The sequence below is a fragment of the Mesoplodon densirostris genome, chromosome 2 (assembly GCF_025265405.1).
Source record: "Mesoplodon densirostris isolate mMesDen1 chromosome 2, mMesDen1 primary haplotype, whole genome shotgun sequence".
Taxonomy (NCBI): domain Eukaryota; kingdom Metazoa; phylum Chordata; class Mammalia; order Artiodactyla; family Ziphiidae; genus Mesoplodon; species Mesoplodon densirostris.
Genome location: NC_082662.1, coordinates 103,763,646 through 103,779,733, shown reverse-complemented (window position 1 = coordinate 103,779,733; position 16,088 = coordinate 103,763,646). Strand labels below are relative to the sequence as shown.

The window sequence follows — 16,088 nt, the reverse complement described above, 5'->3', positions numbered from 1 at the left end:
GACCTTCTCAACATCTCCACTTAGGTATCTAAGCTATCTCAAATATTACATAACCCCAAACAGAACTTGAAAACCCAACCTTACACATTTTCTTTCTTTCACCTCATACTTACCTCCAGCCAATCTGTCAGTACTGTCAGCACATCTTTTTGGTTCCACTATCAAAATATATCCAAAATATAACTCCTGAGCCCCACACCTTGCTCAGTCTAGTGTGGCTAACATATGCTCTTTTTACAGCCCAAATTTGGCTGAGGCTTCCTCAGCCCATGCTTCTGCTGAAGCTTATGGCCTGTAGACACACTGAAGTACTCATTTTTGCTTCAGACAAAGCTTACAAATCATTCAGTTAAGATCCAGAACCTGCAACCTATTTCTAAAAAACAGTTAATTCATGTAAAAGCAAAGCTACCATAGGCTATAATGACTCACCAAGTGAAAATTCCTATGGGGCTATGGTCCAGAGCAGGACCACCAAAGCCACATCAGAGTTTCAATATTAGTATGTTATTTAGCTCCCCCAAATTCCACTCTATTTTTTTAAAGCTTTTTTAAAAAATTAATTTATTTTATTTATTTTTGGCTTTGTTGGTTCTTTGTTGCTGTGCGCAGGCTTTCTCTATTTGCGGCGAGCGGGGGCTACTCTTTGCGGTGCACAGGCTTCTCGTTGCGGTGTCTTCTCTTGTTGCAGAGCATGGGCTCTAGGCGCGCAGGCTTCAGGAGTTATGGCTCACGGGCTCTAGAGCGCAGGCTCAGGGGTTGTGGCGCACGGGCTTAGTTGCTCCGCGGCATGTGGGATCTTCCTGGACCAGGGCTCGAACCCATGTCCCCTGCATTGGCAGGTGGATTCTTAACCACTGCACCACCAGGGAAGCCCCAAATTCTACTCTATTTTTTTCTCAAAGTATCCAGCCTATTTATCAAATTACTGGGATTTGATAACGCTCTACTGAATTTATCCCCTCATTAGAGGACCTTTCATCTGCAGGGCAAAGCCTGCTCTGTAAAACATACAGCATGGAGCAGATCACATGCCTCCTGCAAGAAGCTTCATGATGAAAAGAGTAGAGGAGGCTGGGTCCCCTATGCCCAATTTTCCTAAACTCATGGATCATACTGTCACTCCTTCAAAGAGTGACTAAAGGGCAGGAAGTATTTCCTAACAACCTAAAAATGGGTTATGACAAAAAGCTTCTTCTTATAATAATACCTAAACTGCACTCAGTTTAAATTAATATGCTTTAAAAAGCTATTAATCATTATGTAATTAGCCTATAAAATTTTCATAATATTAAATTTTCCAATTGTTCATTAATGCTAGTTAAAATTCTTTTTATGAGATTTTTTGTTTTGTTTTGTTTTGTTTTTTGATGAGGTTACCACAAGTGAGTGCACTGATCCCTAAATTTAGAATGATAAATTATTTTTCTTACTCTGGTGTTTTTCAGGAGTTGCCTAAAAGTGAAAACAATAGCATTAGTCTTAAGTTTTATTCTGGATTTGGTTGTCAAAACTGACTCTCTAAATCTCAAAACAGAAGACACAAATATAGGCTACTATAACAATATGCTTTTAGGAAATTTTATGCTTTTCTAATTTCCAATATTTGATCTTATTTTTATTCTTTTAAATTAATTTTTATTGGAGTATAGTTGCTTTACAATGTATTAGTTTCTGATCTTATTTTTAAATCATGTATTAAACATTTTGATTCTGAAGTTTTACTTACTGTAAGAATCATCAGTATGGTATATGTAAGTTTTTCTTAAATATATATTAAATTTTTATTTAATCAATTCAACAAATACTGAGTACATACAATGGGCCAGGCATTGTTCTAAGTACTCAGGATGCATCAATAAACAAAGCAGACAAAAATCCCTGTCTTTGTGAAGTTTACATTCTAGTGAGTGAAGACAATGAATAATAAACATACTAAGTGAAGTATATAGTGTGTTAAAAGATTATATGTGCCATGGGGAGAAAAAAGAGCAGTGTAAGGGGAATCAGAAGCACTGGAGAAAGGGGGAAGTTTCCAAGAAAGAAGCATGCCCAGCATGCTCAACAACAGCAAGAAGCAATCTTTCAAAACTTAAGAGCCTAACTCATCTTTTTAAATTAAAAGGAAGAGGGCCTCCCTGGTGGCGCAAGTGGTTGAGAGTCCGCCTGCCGATGCAGGGGATGCGGGTTCGTGCCCCGGTCTGGGAGGATCCCATATGCCGCGGGGCGGCTGGGCCCGTGGGCCATGGCCGCTGAGCCTGCGCGTCCGGAGCCTGCGCGTCCGGAGCCTGTGCTCCGCAACGGGGGAGGCCACAGCAGTGAGAGGCCCGCATACCGCAAAAAAATAATAAATAAATAAATAAATAATAAATTAAAAGGAAGAACAATATTTGAAAATTTAAAGAGTGCAAATTAATTGTGACAGACTGGCTAGTTGTTCACCTGACCCCCTTCCCTGATCTCCTGAGACATAACTAGAAATGGATCACAGTCTGTCTTGAAATTAGGTGTGGCCATATGATTTGGTTCCAGAAAGTAGAATGTGGGTGGAAGTGATGTACATCTATTTCAGACCTGGGTCATTAAAAACTTCCCACATGGATCCTCCATGGTATTTCCCCTTTTGCAACAACCTTGGAAGCAAGTTGTTGAAGATGGCAGAGCTAGAAGTTGGAAGGAGCCAGGGTTCCTAAATCACCACCTGGAGAAATACTGCTTACTAAATAGTATCATTTAAGTGAGAAGTTGATGATTAGCCAGAGAAGCTAGTGTTAACTAATATACAAGTCTTGTTTTATTTTAAAATGTTGAAAATATATAGTAGTTTCAAATGTGAAATATCATGTCATCAAGACTAATAATCCTCCAAAGAAAATACTTGCTCAGGAGACAAATTATACAGTTCCAATTAAAGTTTCTAGATCAAAAGCTAGAAATCCTAAGACTATATCCAGTTTTCAGAGTACAGTTATAGGCACACAAATTGAAGGAGGAACATAATTTCCATAATGTTATATAGCATTTCCATTTTTTCTTGGGTAGCCTTTCCTACAAACACATTTCCCCACCATAAGGAAATTAAAATTCTACTATACCAAAATTGTTATAGACAACTCTAAGACTATTTTTATCTATTTGCCAGTTGTTTTTATAAAGTTCATTCACTCTTACTTTATTAGATGAGTCTTTCATACCTACTCTTCTATTCACAACTTGCAACACGTTCCCCTCCACCTTCATTCTCAGTGGATGATCTTAACTCTCACTTAAGAAAATTGAAGCTATGAAACCAAAAGTTCTACAAACTCCCATCCACCATCATCTTGTGATATATATGTTTCCTTTCCCTTGTTACTATGGTAGAATTGTCTGTTCTCCTAGCTAAGGCCCAGCACTTTAATCTTCCATCAGATTCCATTCCTCTTGCTTATTTATTATAGGACATTCTACTTAAAAAAAAAAATCTTCTTTCTCTTCGGCATAATCATTTCCCATCATCCTGAATCTTTCCTTAATTATTTAAACTTGCTATTAATTCTTACATCTTTTAAAAAAGAATCTTCTCTTGACCCACTTCCATTTCAAGTAGCTATCTCATTTATCTTCTTCCCTTTTAAGGTATAACTTCTTAGTTTTCTTACTCTTTTTTTTTTTTTTTTTGCGGTACGCGGGCTTCTCACTGTTGTGGCCTCTCCCGTTGCGGAGCACAGGCTCCGGATGCGCAGGCTCAGCGGCCATGGCTCACGGGCCCAGCTGCTCTGCGGCATGTGGGATCTTCCCGGACCGGGGCACGAACCCGTATTCCCTGCATCGGCAGGCGGACTCTCAACCACTGCGCCACCAGGGAAGCCCTAGTTTTCTTACTCTTAATGAAGATAGCTGTCTCCACTTTTTTCCTTCCATTCTTTCCTTAACCACCCCCTCCAATCGAACTCCACTTCACTGAAACTGCCATTGTTAAGATCACCAAAGACCTCCCCATTAATAACACATTAATCAATTTTATCTCTGAGCAGTATTTAACACAATTTATCACTCCCTTCTTTGAAATACCTTCTTGCTAGACTTCAGTATTACCCTTGCTAAACCTTTTGTGGTTCCTTCTCATCTCTGATCTCTTCTCTTTTCTAGCTACAGTCACTCTCATAATTGTACATGTTCTCATCCACTCTGATAGCTTTAAATATGCTGTTGACTCCCAAATTTATATCACTATCCTGGATCTGTCTCTAAGCCTACTTACCATCTCTGTTTGGATGTCTAATATACATTTTAGACCTAATATGTCCAAAATTACATTGCTCAGGCCAAAAATGTTGACATTACCCTTGACCTTTTCTTTTTTTTAATCACATCCCACATCTAATCTTAAAAACAGATCCAGAAGTTGACCTTTTTACTCCTCTACTGCTTTCAGCTTTGTTCAAGCCACTACCATCTCTCATATGTATTATTAAAATAACCTGTTTTCCTCTGTTTTAACCTTTTGTCCTCTTTTCAAAATCTGTCCTCAATATAGCAGTCAGAAAGATCCTTATTTTAAAACATGAGTCAGATCACAGTTTTCTTTGCTCAGAAATATCTGCTAATTTCACATCTCATTCAGAGTAAAAGCCAAAGTTCTTACAATAGCCTATAAGCATTACATAATCTGCCCACCCAAACTCCCTATCCTGTTAAATACCAGGGCTTTTCTCCTTATACTCTTCTTTTGCTCCTTATCCTCTACGCACACTGGCCTCCTTGCTGTTTCCCAGATACACTAAGCACACCTCCACCTCTGGGCCTTTATACTTTTTGTTCCTTTTATCAGGAATGTTCTCCTCAAGATAGCCATAGGCTTACTAGTTATTCATCAGATCTTCAAATGTCATTGTGCTGAGGGCCACTCTACATAAAATTTCAACCCTCTTCAATACTCCCTAATACTCTTACCTGTTTTATTTCTCCTTAGCAATTAGCATTAACTAATATACTATGTGTTTTGCTTATATAGTTTATTTTTTGTCTATTTTCCCCATTAAAATGTAAGCTCTATAAGAAGAGAGGGCTTATTTTTGTTTCATTCATTCTTATATCCCCAGTATCTAGAACTGTGCCTAATTCTTAGCAGATATTCAATAAATATTTGCCAAATGAATGTTGAATAAATGAAGTATTTTAGGTAGTCATACTGGTGGAGCCTTTTTTCCCACAACTTAAAGCCATTTGTCAATTTTATAAATAGATAAATCAAAGCTGCTTCAGAACCGTGAAACTTAAATGCCCTCAAGATTTTAAAAATAAATAATATTAGCAAAATTATAATAATTAGCTGTTCAGATGACCTCACAGAATCAATGAGAAGTATTTGCATCTAAAATATTTTAATAGTAAAGAATAAATAGTAAATCTCAGTAATGTGTTCCTAGTGTTCAACAGACAACTTTACAGGTGTGAAAACTTAGACAAAACAGCTTTCATGAATACAAGAAAAGGTAAAACCAAAATATAATCATCTAATTATCTGAATAGAATTACAAGTTTTTAAGTAACATGTGGTTATCTTCCATTTAGGCCAAAATATTAAAATATAAAGAAACAAATTATTTATGAAAATATCAAAAAAAGTCTCAATTTCAGAAAATGTTTGGCTCTGTAGAAAATAAGAATAAAAAAATTAACTATAAATTTGCTGTTATTTAGGCTCCTTAATCACACTGATTTTCTGAAATTAAACAAATAGCTTTTCTGCTTCCTTTAGTTTTTGTTTCCTATCCATTTTAGCAATTACAGCCCAACGGTCCTCCTGCATTTTCCTCATAGCTCCAAGCTTCCGTGTACATCCAGGGGTTGTTAGAGATGAAGGAGTCTGAATAGAAAATAAATAAAATCATAATATGTTTAATTTAAAAAAAGAAAAAAAAAGAATTAAATCCAGCTTTTGAAATTTGCTTTCTGAAATAAAATTTTAAAACTACCTTTTTTGGTGTTCTGACACAAAATTGAGAAATTGGTGGATTATTCTTCATGTGTAGTTTTGTCAATGTCTCTTCCTCTGAAATCATGCTCTTAAAGAGAAATATAAAAATATAATTTGGAGGCTGCCACCGTTAATATTATATTATTAAATTTTTGTCTACATCCCACATATGAGAAGGAGATGGAGGAGTACAAGGAGGGAGAATAAAAGAGGAGAGAGGAGAAAGGAAAAGAAGAGGAAAAAAAATAAAAAAGACTGAAGAAAGAAGAAAATGACAATCTGTCAAACAAGGACCTAGATTTTGATTCTATTAACTATATACCTAAAAGGTTATGTGGAATACAAGATGTGTATGAATAGTGTTTTTCTACTGATTTCTATTTCAGTTTCAGAGTCTTCATACTATCACTTTCCCCACCCCTTCTCCCCAACCTACTTATTTAAATACACTTAGGCCTTATAATAAGCATTCATAATCCTATAAAAATTATAAATGTTGGGCCTCCCTGGTGGCGCAGTGGTTGAGAGTCCGCCTGCCGATGCAGGGGATACGGGTTCGTGCCCCGGTCTGGGAGGATCCCATATGCCGCGGAGCGGCTGGGCCTGCGCATCCGGAGCCTGTGCTCCGCAACGGGAGAGGCCACAACAGTGAGAGGCCCACATACCGCAAAAAGAAAAAAAAAAAAAAAAAAATTATAAATGTTGTCAATTATCAATTTATGAATATTTTCCCAAATAATAATAACTAACATTTATTCAGTATTTTCTTTATGTCAGGCACTACTTTAAGCACTTTGCATATTTTAATTAGTTTTAATCCTCACAATATTTTTATGACACACAAATACTATTATTATCCCCACTTTAAAGGTGAAGAACTGAGACACACAAATATTAAGTAACTTGCCCAAGACTATACAGCTAGTAAGAGGTGGAGCCAGGATTCAAATCCAGGTAGGCTGGCTCCAGAATCCATTTCCTTAATGAATATGCTACATAAATTTAGTCAGGTAAGCAATCAGTTCACATTATCTTTACCTGCTCATTAAAGTCACACTTAACACAAATTTCAGAAGCTTCATGGATGAAAGTATTCAGCCATTTTCATGAATTCTAAGATTTCAGCAGAATTCACTTAGTCACAAAGAGCTGGCTTTTCAGATACACTCAAATCAGTATGCACCAACTGACCAACTTAGAAAAGAGAAATTATTTTAAAAATCATATTGTAAACTATCATTAAAATTTTGCTTACTGCATGGTAACTGGATGTTCATTAATGGCTGCCTATATAAAAAGAATAAATTAACCTAATTTAAAACAACAAAAACTTGTCTGTCCTTATAACTCTGTAGCATTCATCTTTTATGTGCTTATTGGGCACTTGTATATCTCCTTTGGAGAAATGTCTGGTCAAGTCCTTTGCCCATTTTTCAACTGGCTTGTTTTGTGTCATTGAGTTACAGGAGTTCCTTATGTATTCTGGATATTAATTTCTTGTCAGATATATGATTTGCAAATATTTTCTCCCAATCTTTAACCTTTTCACTTTCTTAATAGAGTCCTTTGATGCATTTAAGTTCTTAATTTTGATGAGGTCCAATTTACCTATTTTTTTTTCTCTTTTGTGCCTGTGCTTTGGTGTCATCATATCCATGAAGTCCTTGCCATTCAATGTCATGAAGATTTTCCCAATGTTCTTCTAAGAGTTTCATAGTTTTATTCCTTACAATTAGGTCTTTGATTCATTCTGAGTCAATTTTTGTATATGACGTAAGGTAAGAGTCCAGCTTCATTCTCTTGCATGTGGACACCCAGATTTCCTAGTACCATTTGCTGAAAAAACCGTCCTTTCCCCATTGAATGATCTTGGCACTCTTGTCAAAACTTAATTGATTATATATGTGAAGATTTATTTCTGGGCTCTGTTTTTTATTACATTGGTGTATATATTTGTCTTTATGCTGGTACTATACTATTTCAATTACTAGCTTTGTAATAAGTTTCAAAGTCAGGAACTGTGAGTCCTCCAATGTTGTCTTTCTTTTTCAAGATTGCTTTAGCTTTCTGGGGCCCCTTGCAAATCTGTATAAATGTATCGAATTTTCCATTTCTGCCAAAAAAGCTGTTGGAAATTTGATAGGGAACATGTTAAATATGTACACTGCTTTTGGTAGTATTGACATCTTAACAATGTTAAGTCTTCCGATCCATGAACACAGAATTTTTTTTCTTTAAGTCTTTCAGCAATGTTTTGTAATTTTCAGTGTATGAGTATTTTACTTTCTTGGCTAGATTTGTTCTTAAGTATTTAATTCTTTTTAATGGTATAGTAAATAAAATTGTTTTCTTAATTTCCTTTTTAGATTATTCATTGTTGGTGTATAGAAACATAACTGCTTTTCATATGTTGATCTTATACCCTTCAACATTGCTGAATTTATCTATTAGGTCTAGAAGATTTCTTGTTTAGGCTTTGTGATTTTCCATGTATAGATATGATCATGTCACCTGCAAATCAGAGGCAGTTTTACCTCTTTTTTCATTTGCATGCCTTTTATTTTTGTTTTTTGTATTTGTCTAATAGTTAAAAGCCATGGCTAGAACTTCCAGTACAATGCTGACTAACATTGGTGAAAGTAGGCATCCTTGCCTTATTCTTAATCTTAGGGGGAAAGCTTTCAGTCTTTCACCATTGAGTATGATGTTAGCTTTGGTTTTCATTCATACCCTTTATCATGTTGAGGAATTTTCCCTCTGTCCTAGCTTTATGAGTTTTTATCATGTCAATTGAGACGATCATTTGGAATTCTTTTCCTTTGTTCTATTAATGTGGTGTATTATATTGATTTTCTTATATTGAACCACTCTGGCATTTCTTGGATAAGTCTCTTTGGTCATGGTAAATGATCCTCTTACTATGCTGTTGGATTTGATTTGCTAATATTTTGTTGAGGATTTTTGCATCTACGTTCAGAAAGAATAATGGTCTACAATTTTCCTTTCTTGTGATGTCTTCATCTGGCTTTGGTAATGCTGGCCTTATTGAATGAGTTACAAAGTGTTCTCCCTTCAATTTTTTGGAAGATTTTGAGAAGGATTGGTGTTAAGTCTTTAAATATTTGGTAGAATCCATCGATAAAGCTATCTGGTTGAGGACTTTTCTTTGTTGGGAGTTTTGGATTACTAACTCAGCTCTGATGAGGTTTTCTGTTTCTTCTTGAGCAGATTTAGGTAATTTGTGTATTTCAAGTAGTTTTTCTATTTGTATATTTCTTCTAGGTTATCTAATTTGTTGGCATATAATTATTCACAGTATTCTCTACCTCTAAAATGTTGGTAATAACATCTCCAATTATATTTCTGACTTTAGGTATTTGCTTTTCTTTGTCAGTCTAGCTAAAGGTTTGTCAATTTAACTGATCTTTTCAAAGAAACAAGTTTTGGCTTGATTGATTTCCTGTTGTTTCCTTTTCTCTAATTTGTTTATCTCCACTCTAACCTTATTATTTCCTTCCTCTGTCAGCTTTGCGTTTAGTTTGATCTTCTTTTTCTAGTTCCTTAAGGTATAAAGTTAGTTTATTGATTTCTTTCTTTTTCAATGTAGGAATTTACAGCTATTACATTTCCCTTAGAGCACTGTTTTTTCTGTCTTACATAAGTTTTGGTGTATTGTGTTTTTCATTTTCATACATCTCTAAGTCAAATTTCCCTTGTGATTTCTTCTCTGATCCATTGGTTGGTTAGAAGTGTGTTAATTTCCACAAGTTTGTGAATTTTCTAATTTTCCTTCTCTTATTGATTTCTAACTTCATCTCTTTGTATTAGCTTTACTTCATATATTTTAAGGGTTTGTTATTAGATGTGTAAATGATTAAAACTCTCATAACTTCCCACTGAATTGAATCTTTTATTAACATATAATGTCCTTATTTGTTTCTTGTACTTTTTGATTTAAAGTCTATTTTGTCAGATATTAGTATAGCCATCCCACCTCCTTTTTGGTTACTATTTGCACATCTTTTTCCATCCTTTCACATTTAACCAATTTATTTATTTTTATTTATTTATTTTTTTTAAAGCTGACATGAGTCTCTTTTTGTTTACTGGAGTATATAATCTGTTTACATTTAAGTAACTACTGATAAGGGGAGACTAACTTTTGCCTTTGATATTCATTTTCTATATGCTTTATAGGTGTTTTGTTTGTTTGTTTTTGGTCACTCATTTCCTCCATTACTCTCTTCTTTTGTGTTTAGGTGACTTTTTTGGTAGTAAAATGCTTTGATTTCCTTCCCATTTCCTTTTGTGTGTATTCTATAGATAATTTTTGTGGTTACCATGGGGATTACATTTAATGACCAAACATTATAGTAACCTAATTTGAATTTATACCAACTTCACTTCAATAGCCTACACAAACTGCTCTTATACAGCTCCATTCTCCTTCTGTTACTGATGTCAAAAATTACATCTTTATATATTGTGTGCGCAACAACATAGATTAATTAAGCATTTGTCTTTTAAATTATGTAGAGAATAAAAAGTGAAGTTAGAAACCAAAATTACAATCATTTCAGCTTTTATAATTTCCTATGTATTTAACTTTATCAGAGATCTTTTATTTCTTCATCTAGCATACTTTCATTTCAACCTGAACAACTCCGTTCATCATTTCTCGAAGAGAATGTCTAGTGACAACTCCCTCAGCTTTTGTTTATCTGGGAATGTCTTAATTTCACTACATTTCTGAAGGACAGTTTTGCCAGATAGCAAATGCTTAGCTGACAATGTTTGTCTTTCAGCAGTTTGAATATGTAAATCTACTGACTTCTGGTTCCAAGGTTTCCAATGAAAAATCAGCTGATAATCTTATTGAGGGTAACATATATGATGAGTTGATTCTCTCTTGCTGCTTTCAAGATTCTCTCTGTCTTTTGAATGAACTTATGTTTACTAGGTGGGGAAGGATGGAGGGAAGGGATAGTTAGGGAGTCTCCTATTGACATGTACATACTGCTATATTTAAAAAGGATAACAAACAAGGACCTACTGTATAGCACCGGGGAACAAATATATTGTGTATTAAAAAAAAAAGATTCTGTCTTTCAACAGTTTGATTATAATGTGTTTTGATGTGAGTCTATTTGAATCTATCCACTTAGAATTCATTGAGCTTCTTGGATTTGTAGATTCATTTACTTCATCAAAATCTGAAAAGTTTTCAGCCATTTCTTCAAACATTCTTTCTTCCCCTTTCTCTCTTCTCTTTCTGGGACTCCCACAATTCATATATTGATTTTTTGATGGTGTCCCATAAGTTTCTGAGGCTCTGTTCACTTTTCTTCATTCCTTTTTTTCTGTGCTTATACTCAATAGTTTATTGTCCTATCTTCAAGTTTACCAATTCTTTCTTCTGCTTACTTATACCTGCTTTTGAATCCCTCTAATACACTTTTCATTTCAATTACTGTACTGTCAATTCCAAGATTTCTTCTTGGTTCCTTTTATAATTTCTCTCTCTTTATTGCTATTCTCATTTTATTCATACATTTTTTCTGTTTTTGTCTATGTCTTCCTTTAGCTCTTTGAACGTCTTTAAGATGGTTGTTTTTAAAGTCTTTGTCTAGTAAGTCCAATAACTGAGCTTCCTCATGGACATTTTCTGCTGATTTGTTTTGTTCATTTGATAGGCTATACTTTCCTTTTCTTCATATGCCTTGTGATTTTATTGTTATTGCTGTTGAAAACTAGCCACTTTAATCTTATAATTTGATACATCTGCAAATGAGATTCTTCCCCTTCCCCAGGGTTTACTGTTTATTTATTTAGATTTGTTTTGCTTTTTGTTTTACTATTAAAAATGTCTCTGTGCATTGGATAAGCCTGTGGTGAAAACTTGAGATCTTCCTGGTTTTTTTTCTGAGCCTGTGTCTTTCCCTGGGCATGGCTTTCTAAATGCCCTGTAAATGTGATTGATTTTGAATGTTCTAATGCTTGAACATCTGGCTCTCCAAAGAGGGAAAAAAAGAGAGAGATAAAAGTGCAGTTTGTTCTTCTGGAAGACACTTCAGCCAGTGAGGTTTGAAACAATGGCAGCCAGAATCTGTACCTGTACCTCAGTGATCAGAATCAGCAGTCAGAACACTGAACCTTGATCTTCGGAGGACAAGGTCTTATTGTTCACCCTGGTTCCAGCAAGACATGAGCATGGCCCTACCACATGGTTATGGGTTGGGTGATAGGTAGCCATTACCACTTTTAAGGCTGAAATTGACCAAAATTAACCACAACTTACTAGCCAAGTTTCCCTCTGGAAGTTACAAGCATTCAAATAGTCTTTAGAGTTCCAAAAAAAATTACTTCAGACAGTTTCTGCCATTACCATTGTTGTCTAGGTGGAGAAATGGGTTCCTGGCACTTCCTACTCCACTATCTTCTCTAAGGTCATTCTAGACAATACATTTTAAAATCTTACTTTTTATAATTTGAATGTTCATCAAAATTTAAATGCAACAGCTAAGAAAATTACAAAAATAACTAACTTCAAGTGATAATTATAACAAATAAAGCCCACTATGAAATGTCTTTAGACTAGTTTGAACTGTAATAAATAAAATAAAAATAAATAAAATACTGTAGTATGTTTATTGTGTTACAGAGTTGTGATGCTCCTTTTAAAAATGAAATGAAATCATGAGTCATTCCGAATCTCAGATAAGCTAAGAAACTAGCCTAAATTCACACTACTAGAAAAACAGTATGAATTCTAGCCCTGGAATATCTAATTCCATAGCTTATGCTCTTTCTAATAATTCTCATTACATTCTTTTAATATCTGGACTTCAGTTTGAACTGGCGGTTATTATGTACAATGACATACATAGGCTATGGAGCTAGACTGTTGGTGTTCAAATTTTGGCTCCATGCCTTACTAGTTATGTGACCTTAGGCAACGTAACAGTGTGACTCAGTTTCCTCATCTGTAAAATGAGAATAACAACCCTGTCTCTTCTTCTAAAGCATGAGATTGTTTCAAGAAATAACTGAAGTAAACTGTGTAAAGTCTTTACAATAGTGCTTGGTTCACATTTTAATCATTAAAATGCTAATCATTATCTACAACACAAAGAGATACTAGAGTAGGGATTTTCTATAAGTTAACTTCAATAATTACAATTTTAAGACTTCAGCTACTCATTATTCCAGAACAAATGAAAGTAGAGGATCCCAAAGCAGTATAAAAGCTTGAAGGATCTCATAGCTATGAGTTGGAATAATGAAACAAATGACTTTAACTGGAATTTTGTAATTAAGAATCTTTGGTAAATTGCTCCATTTCGTGTAATAAGGTTTATCTCGTTTTAAATTAAATGAGTATAAGTTTAATTACTCTCAATAAATCATTATTATGCTTTAAGAAAATACTGATATGTGTTAATATACTCATAGTAGGGAGTAATTGGTGATACAAACTGCTAGGGGAACTATACTCCTTAAACATGTCACCTTTAACACATTAACCCATTAAGAATCATAGAAATGTTATAGTTTTCAACCAATACCTTGATATAGATTTCAACCAATAAGTGGTATAAAATAAAAGAACATGTATAAAATGCAAAATCAAGAGGGGTCTTGAATAACAAATTTGGCTGCAGCAATGATTAAAGATATTCACCTAGCCTTTCTTTAAAAAAAAAAAAGGAAAAGAAATAACACTCTTCTGGAAAACAAGAGGGTTAGTCCTCTCATATGACAACTATGTTATATCAAGTATTTCAAAATGTCATGTTTTCTGAAGTTTAGGGAGATTTTTTTAACCCTAATTTCTTTAAAATGCTGCATAAGTAGAGGGTTCTGTGTTATAGTAGAGTTCTACTTTTTTTCAGTATTGCAATAATAGATACTATGCATATATATTATACATATACATCAAGAAATAATGTAGAAATATAATAATGTAAACAAATAATAAATGCTGATTATTTGTAATAATTTTACCAAAAGATCAGTAGTTTCTGAACTATCCGAATTAATATCAAACTCAAAGACCATTTTTCTCTTTTTACTACTTTCTTCAGTGGGTACATTCTTGTTTTCTCTTTGCTGAATTTTTAGTTTTGTTGGTGTCCTCACAGTATATGCCTATTCAAAAAGAAAAACAATATGTTATCCCATCAAATAAAACATATATTACTAATAAAGGCAAGTTGAGGTTTTAGCAATCAATAATAACTCTCCATTATTATTGGCATGTATATGAAGTAGAAATTTTGGATAAGAATTTAATTCAGAAGTTTTTGAAAAAGAGAGGGAGAAAGAGAGGGATGGGCAGAGATACAGAAAGAGAGAGTAAAGAGGCACTCCAGCTTCAGCAGTCAACAATCTTGAGACTTTAATTTTTCTAACAATGATTAAGGCCTAAGGCCTGAAAGCTTTTCTCACTCCATAAAAATACTACTGATTTATTTGACAAAAAGTTTGCTTATGTTTTGTTGACAAAGTAATTCCATTAGTCAATGTTTAGTATTCCATATTACCCTGTAATATGTAATATGTAAGTTTTATAATTTTTAAAAAGTATCTTTAAAAAGTAAGGGCACTGATATTAGCAAAAATGGCAGAATAAGGAGCTCCAAAAATATGCTCTTCCACAAAGCAACAAAAATGCTGGTAAAGGTGGTCAGAATCAGCTTGTTTAGAACTATGGAAATTAACAAAAAGCTTGCAACAACCTGGAGAGTTTTTTATTATTGTTGTTAATGGCTGAACTTCTGTAAGAAGAACAAAATTAGCAGTATCTTAACTTTTCCTCATCTCATCCCCTGCTGTCTAGCTCTACAGTACCCTTAAAAAGTAACAGCCAACATTCCTGGTCCAGGCTGGCAGCCACTGGACACATCAAAACAGAACTGGGAGCTCTTTCAAAGTTTTATTCCCGAAGAGTTGTCATTATTTGACCTGCCTAGTGGTTCTCTGGATGATTTCATTTACAGGACTGCCGGTATTGGACCCAACTCAGAGCTCACTCAGTTAGAAAAAAAAAAAAGCTTTCTCTTTGATGTGTGTAGGGTAGGGAATAATATTTGTCAAAAACAATTAAAGACAAGTGTTTTAACTTTGCAGCTCCCTGAGGCAATGATTAACAGTTGGGTGAATGACAGACTAACCAAAAACCTTAAAAGGACAGCTAGGAAATAAGATGTCCATAGGGGCTTTGAAAAACCCTGATATATTCCTGGAAATACAGAAAGCCATGCTCACACAGGGCTGTAAGCACAGGAAAGACATGAGAAGGCCCTAAGCTCTTACCTGTGGCTCATCTTGAGGGTCTGCAAAAGCAGAAACTGAAGGCAAAGGCAGAGTTTTCTACTGCCTGGCTGAGTGTTGAAAGCATGCCTTAACACTAACTTATAGTCCTTTGGCAAAGATTGTGAGATTTATTGATCCGGGTATTTAAGGAAATCGTTATTAAAACATTAGCCGAACATTAAGCTAACTAGTAGAGACTTTAGTGGCACTCAAAGAATACAAACTTTACAGAATTAATTTAGAAAAATCACTAAACAAACAATAAAAACTATGACAAGCAGAAACAACAAACCTTGAGGAGAAAGGGAGAATCTGATTTCCAGATTTGTCACTTACATTATTTTTAATGTTCAGATTTCAAGAGAAAATTATAAGCTGTGCAAATAAGAAATAATGGCCCATACATGTGTGAGGAAGCAATCAACAGAAACTATCCCTAAGGAAACCTAGTTATTGGACTTCCTAGACAAAGACTTTAAACCCACTATTTTAAACATGTTCAAAGTGAACATATTATAGTAATCTTATAGTCATATTATAGTCATATTATAGTAAAAGAAAAAACCATGTCCAAAGAACTAAAGGAAAGTATAAAGACAACGTCAAACCAAATGGAACATCAATAGATGGATAGAAATTATTTTTAAAAGAACCAAATAGAAATTCTGGAGTTGAAAAGTACAATAACTGAAATGAAAAATCACTAAAGAGGCTCAACCTCAGATTTGAGCAGGTAGAGGAGAGAATCCATGAACCTGAAGATAGTTCAACTGATATTATCCAATCTGAGTAACAGAAAGAAGAAAAAAGA

At 34.4% G+C, this 16,088-nt stretch overlaps 1 protein-coding gene across 2 annotated transcripts in view; it reads right to left on the bottom strand.

Annotated features, from left to right (window-relative positions):
* Positions 1 to 5,713: 5,713 nt before the first annotated feature.
* The window catches only part of SYCP1 (synaptonemal complex protein 1), a 183,178-nt gene continuing 172,803 nt past the window's right edge, over positions 5,714 to 16,088 (bottom strand). For both annotated transcript variants that reach the window (XM_060086663.1, XM_060086670.1), the window contains 3 exons: positions 13,967 to 14,110; positions 5,961 to 6,050; positions 5,714 to 5,851 (listed from right to left, as the gene is read on the bottom strand). In XM_060086663.1, the coding sequence (XP_059942646.1) occupies positions 5,714 to 5,851; positions 5,961 to 6,050; positions 13,967 to 14,110 (372 nt within the window). The remainder of the gene's footprint in view (positions 5,852 to 5,960; positions 6,051 to 13,966; positions 14,111 to 16,088) is intronic.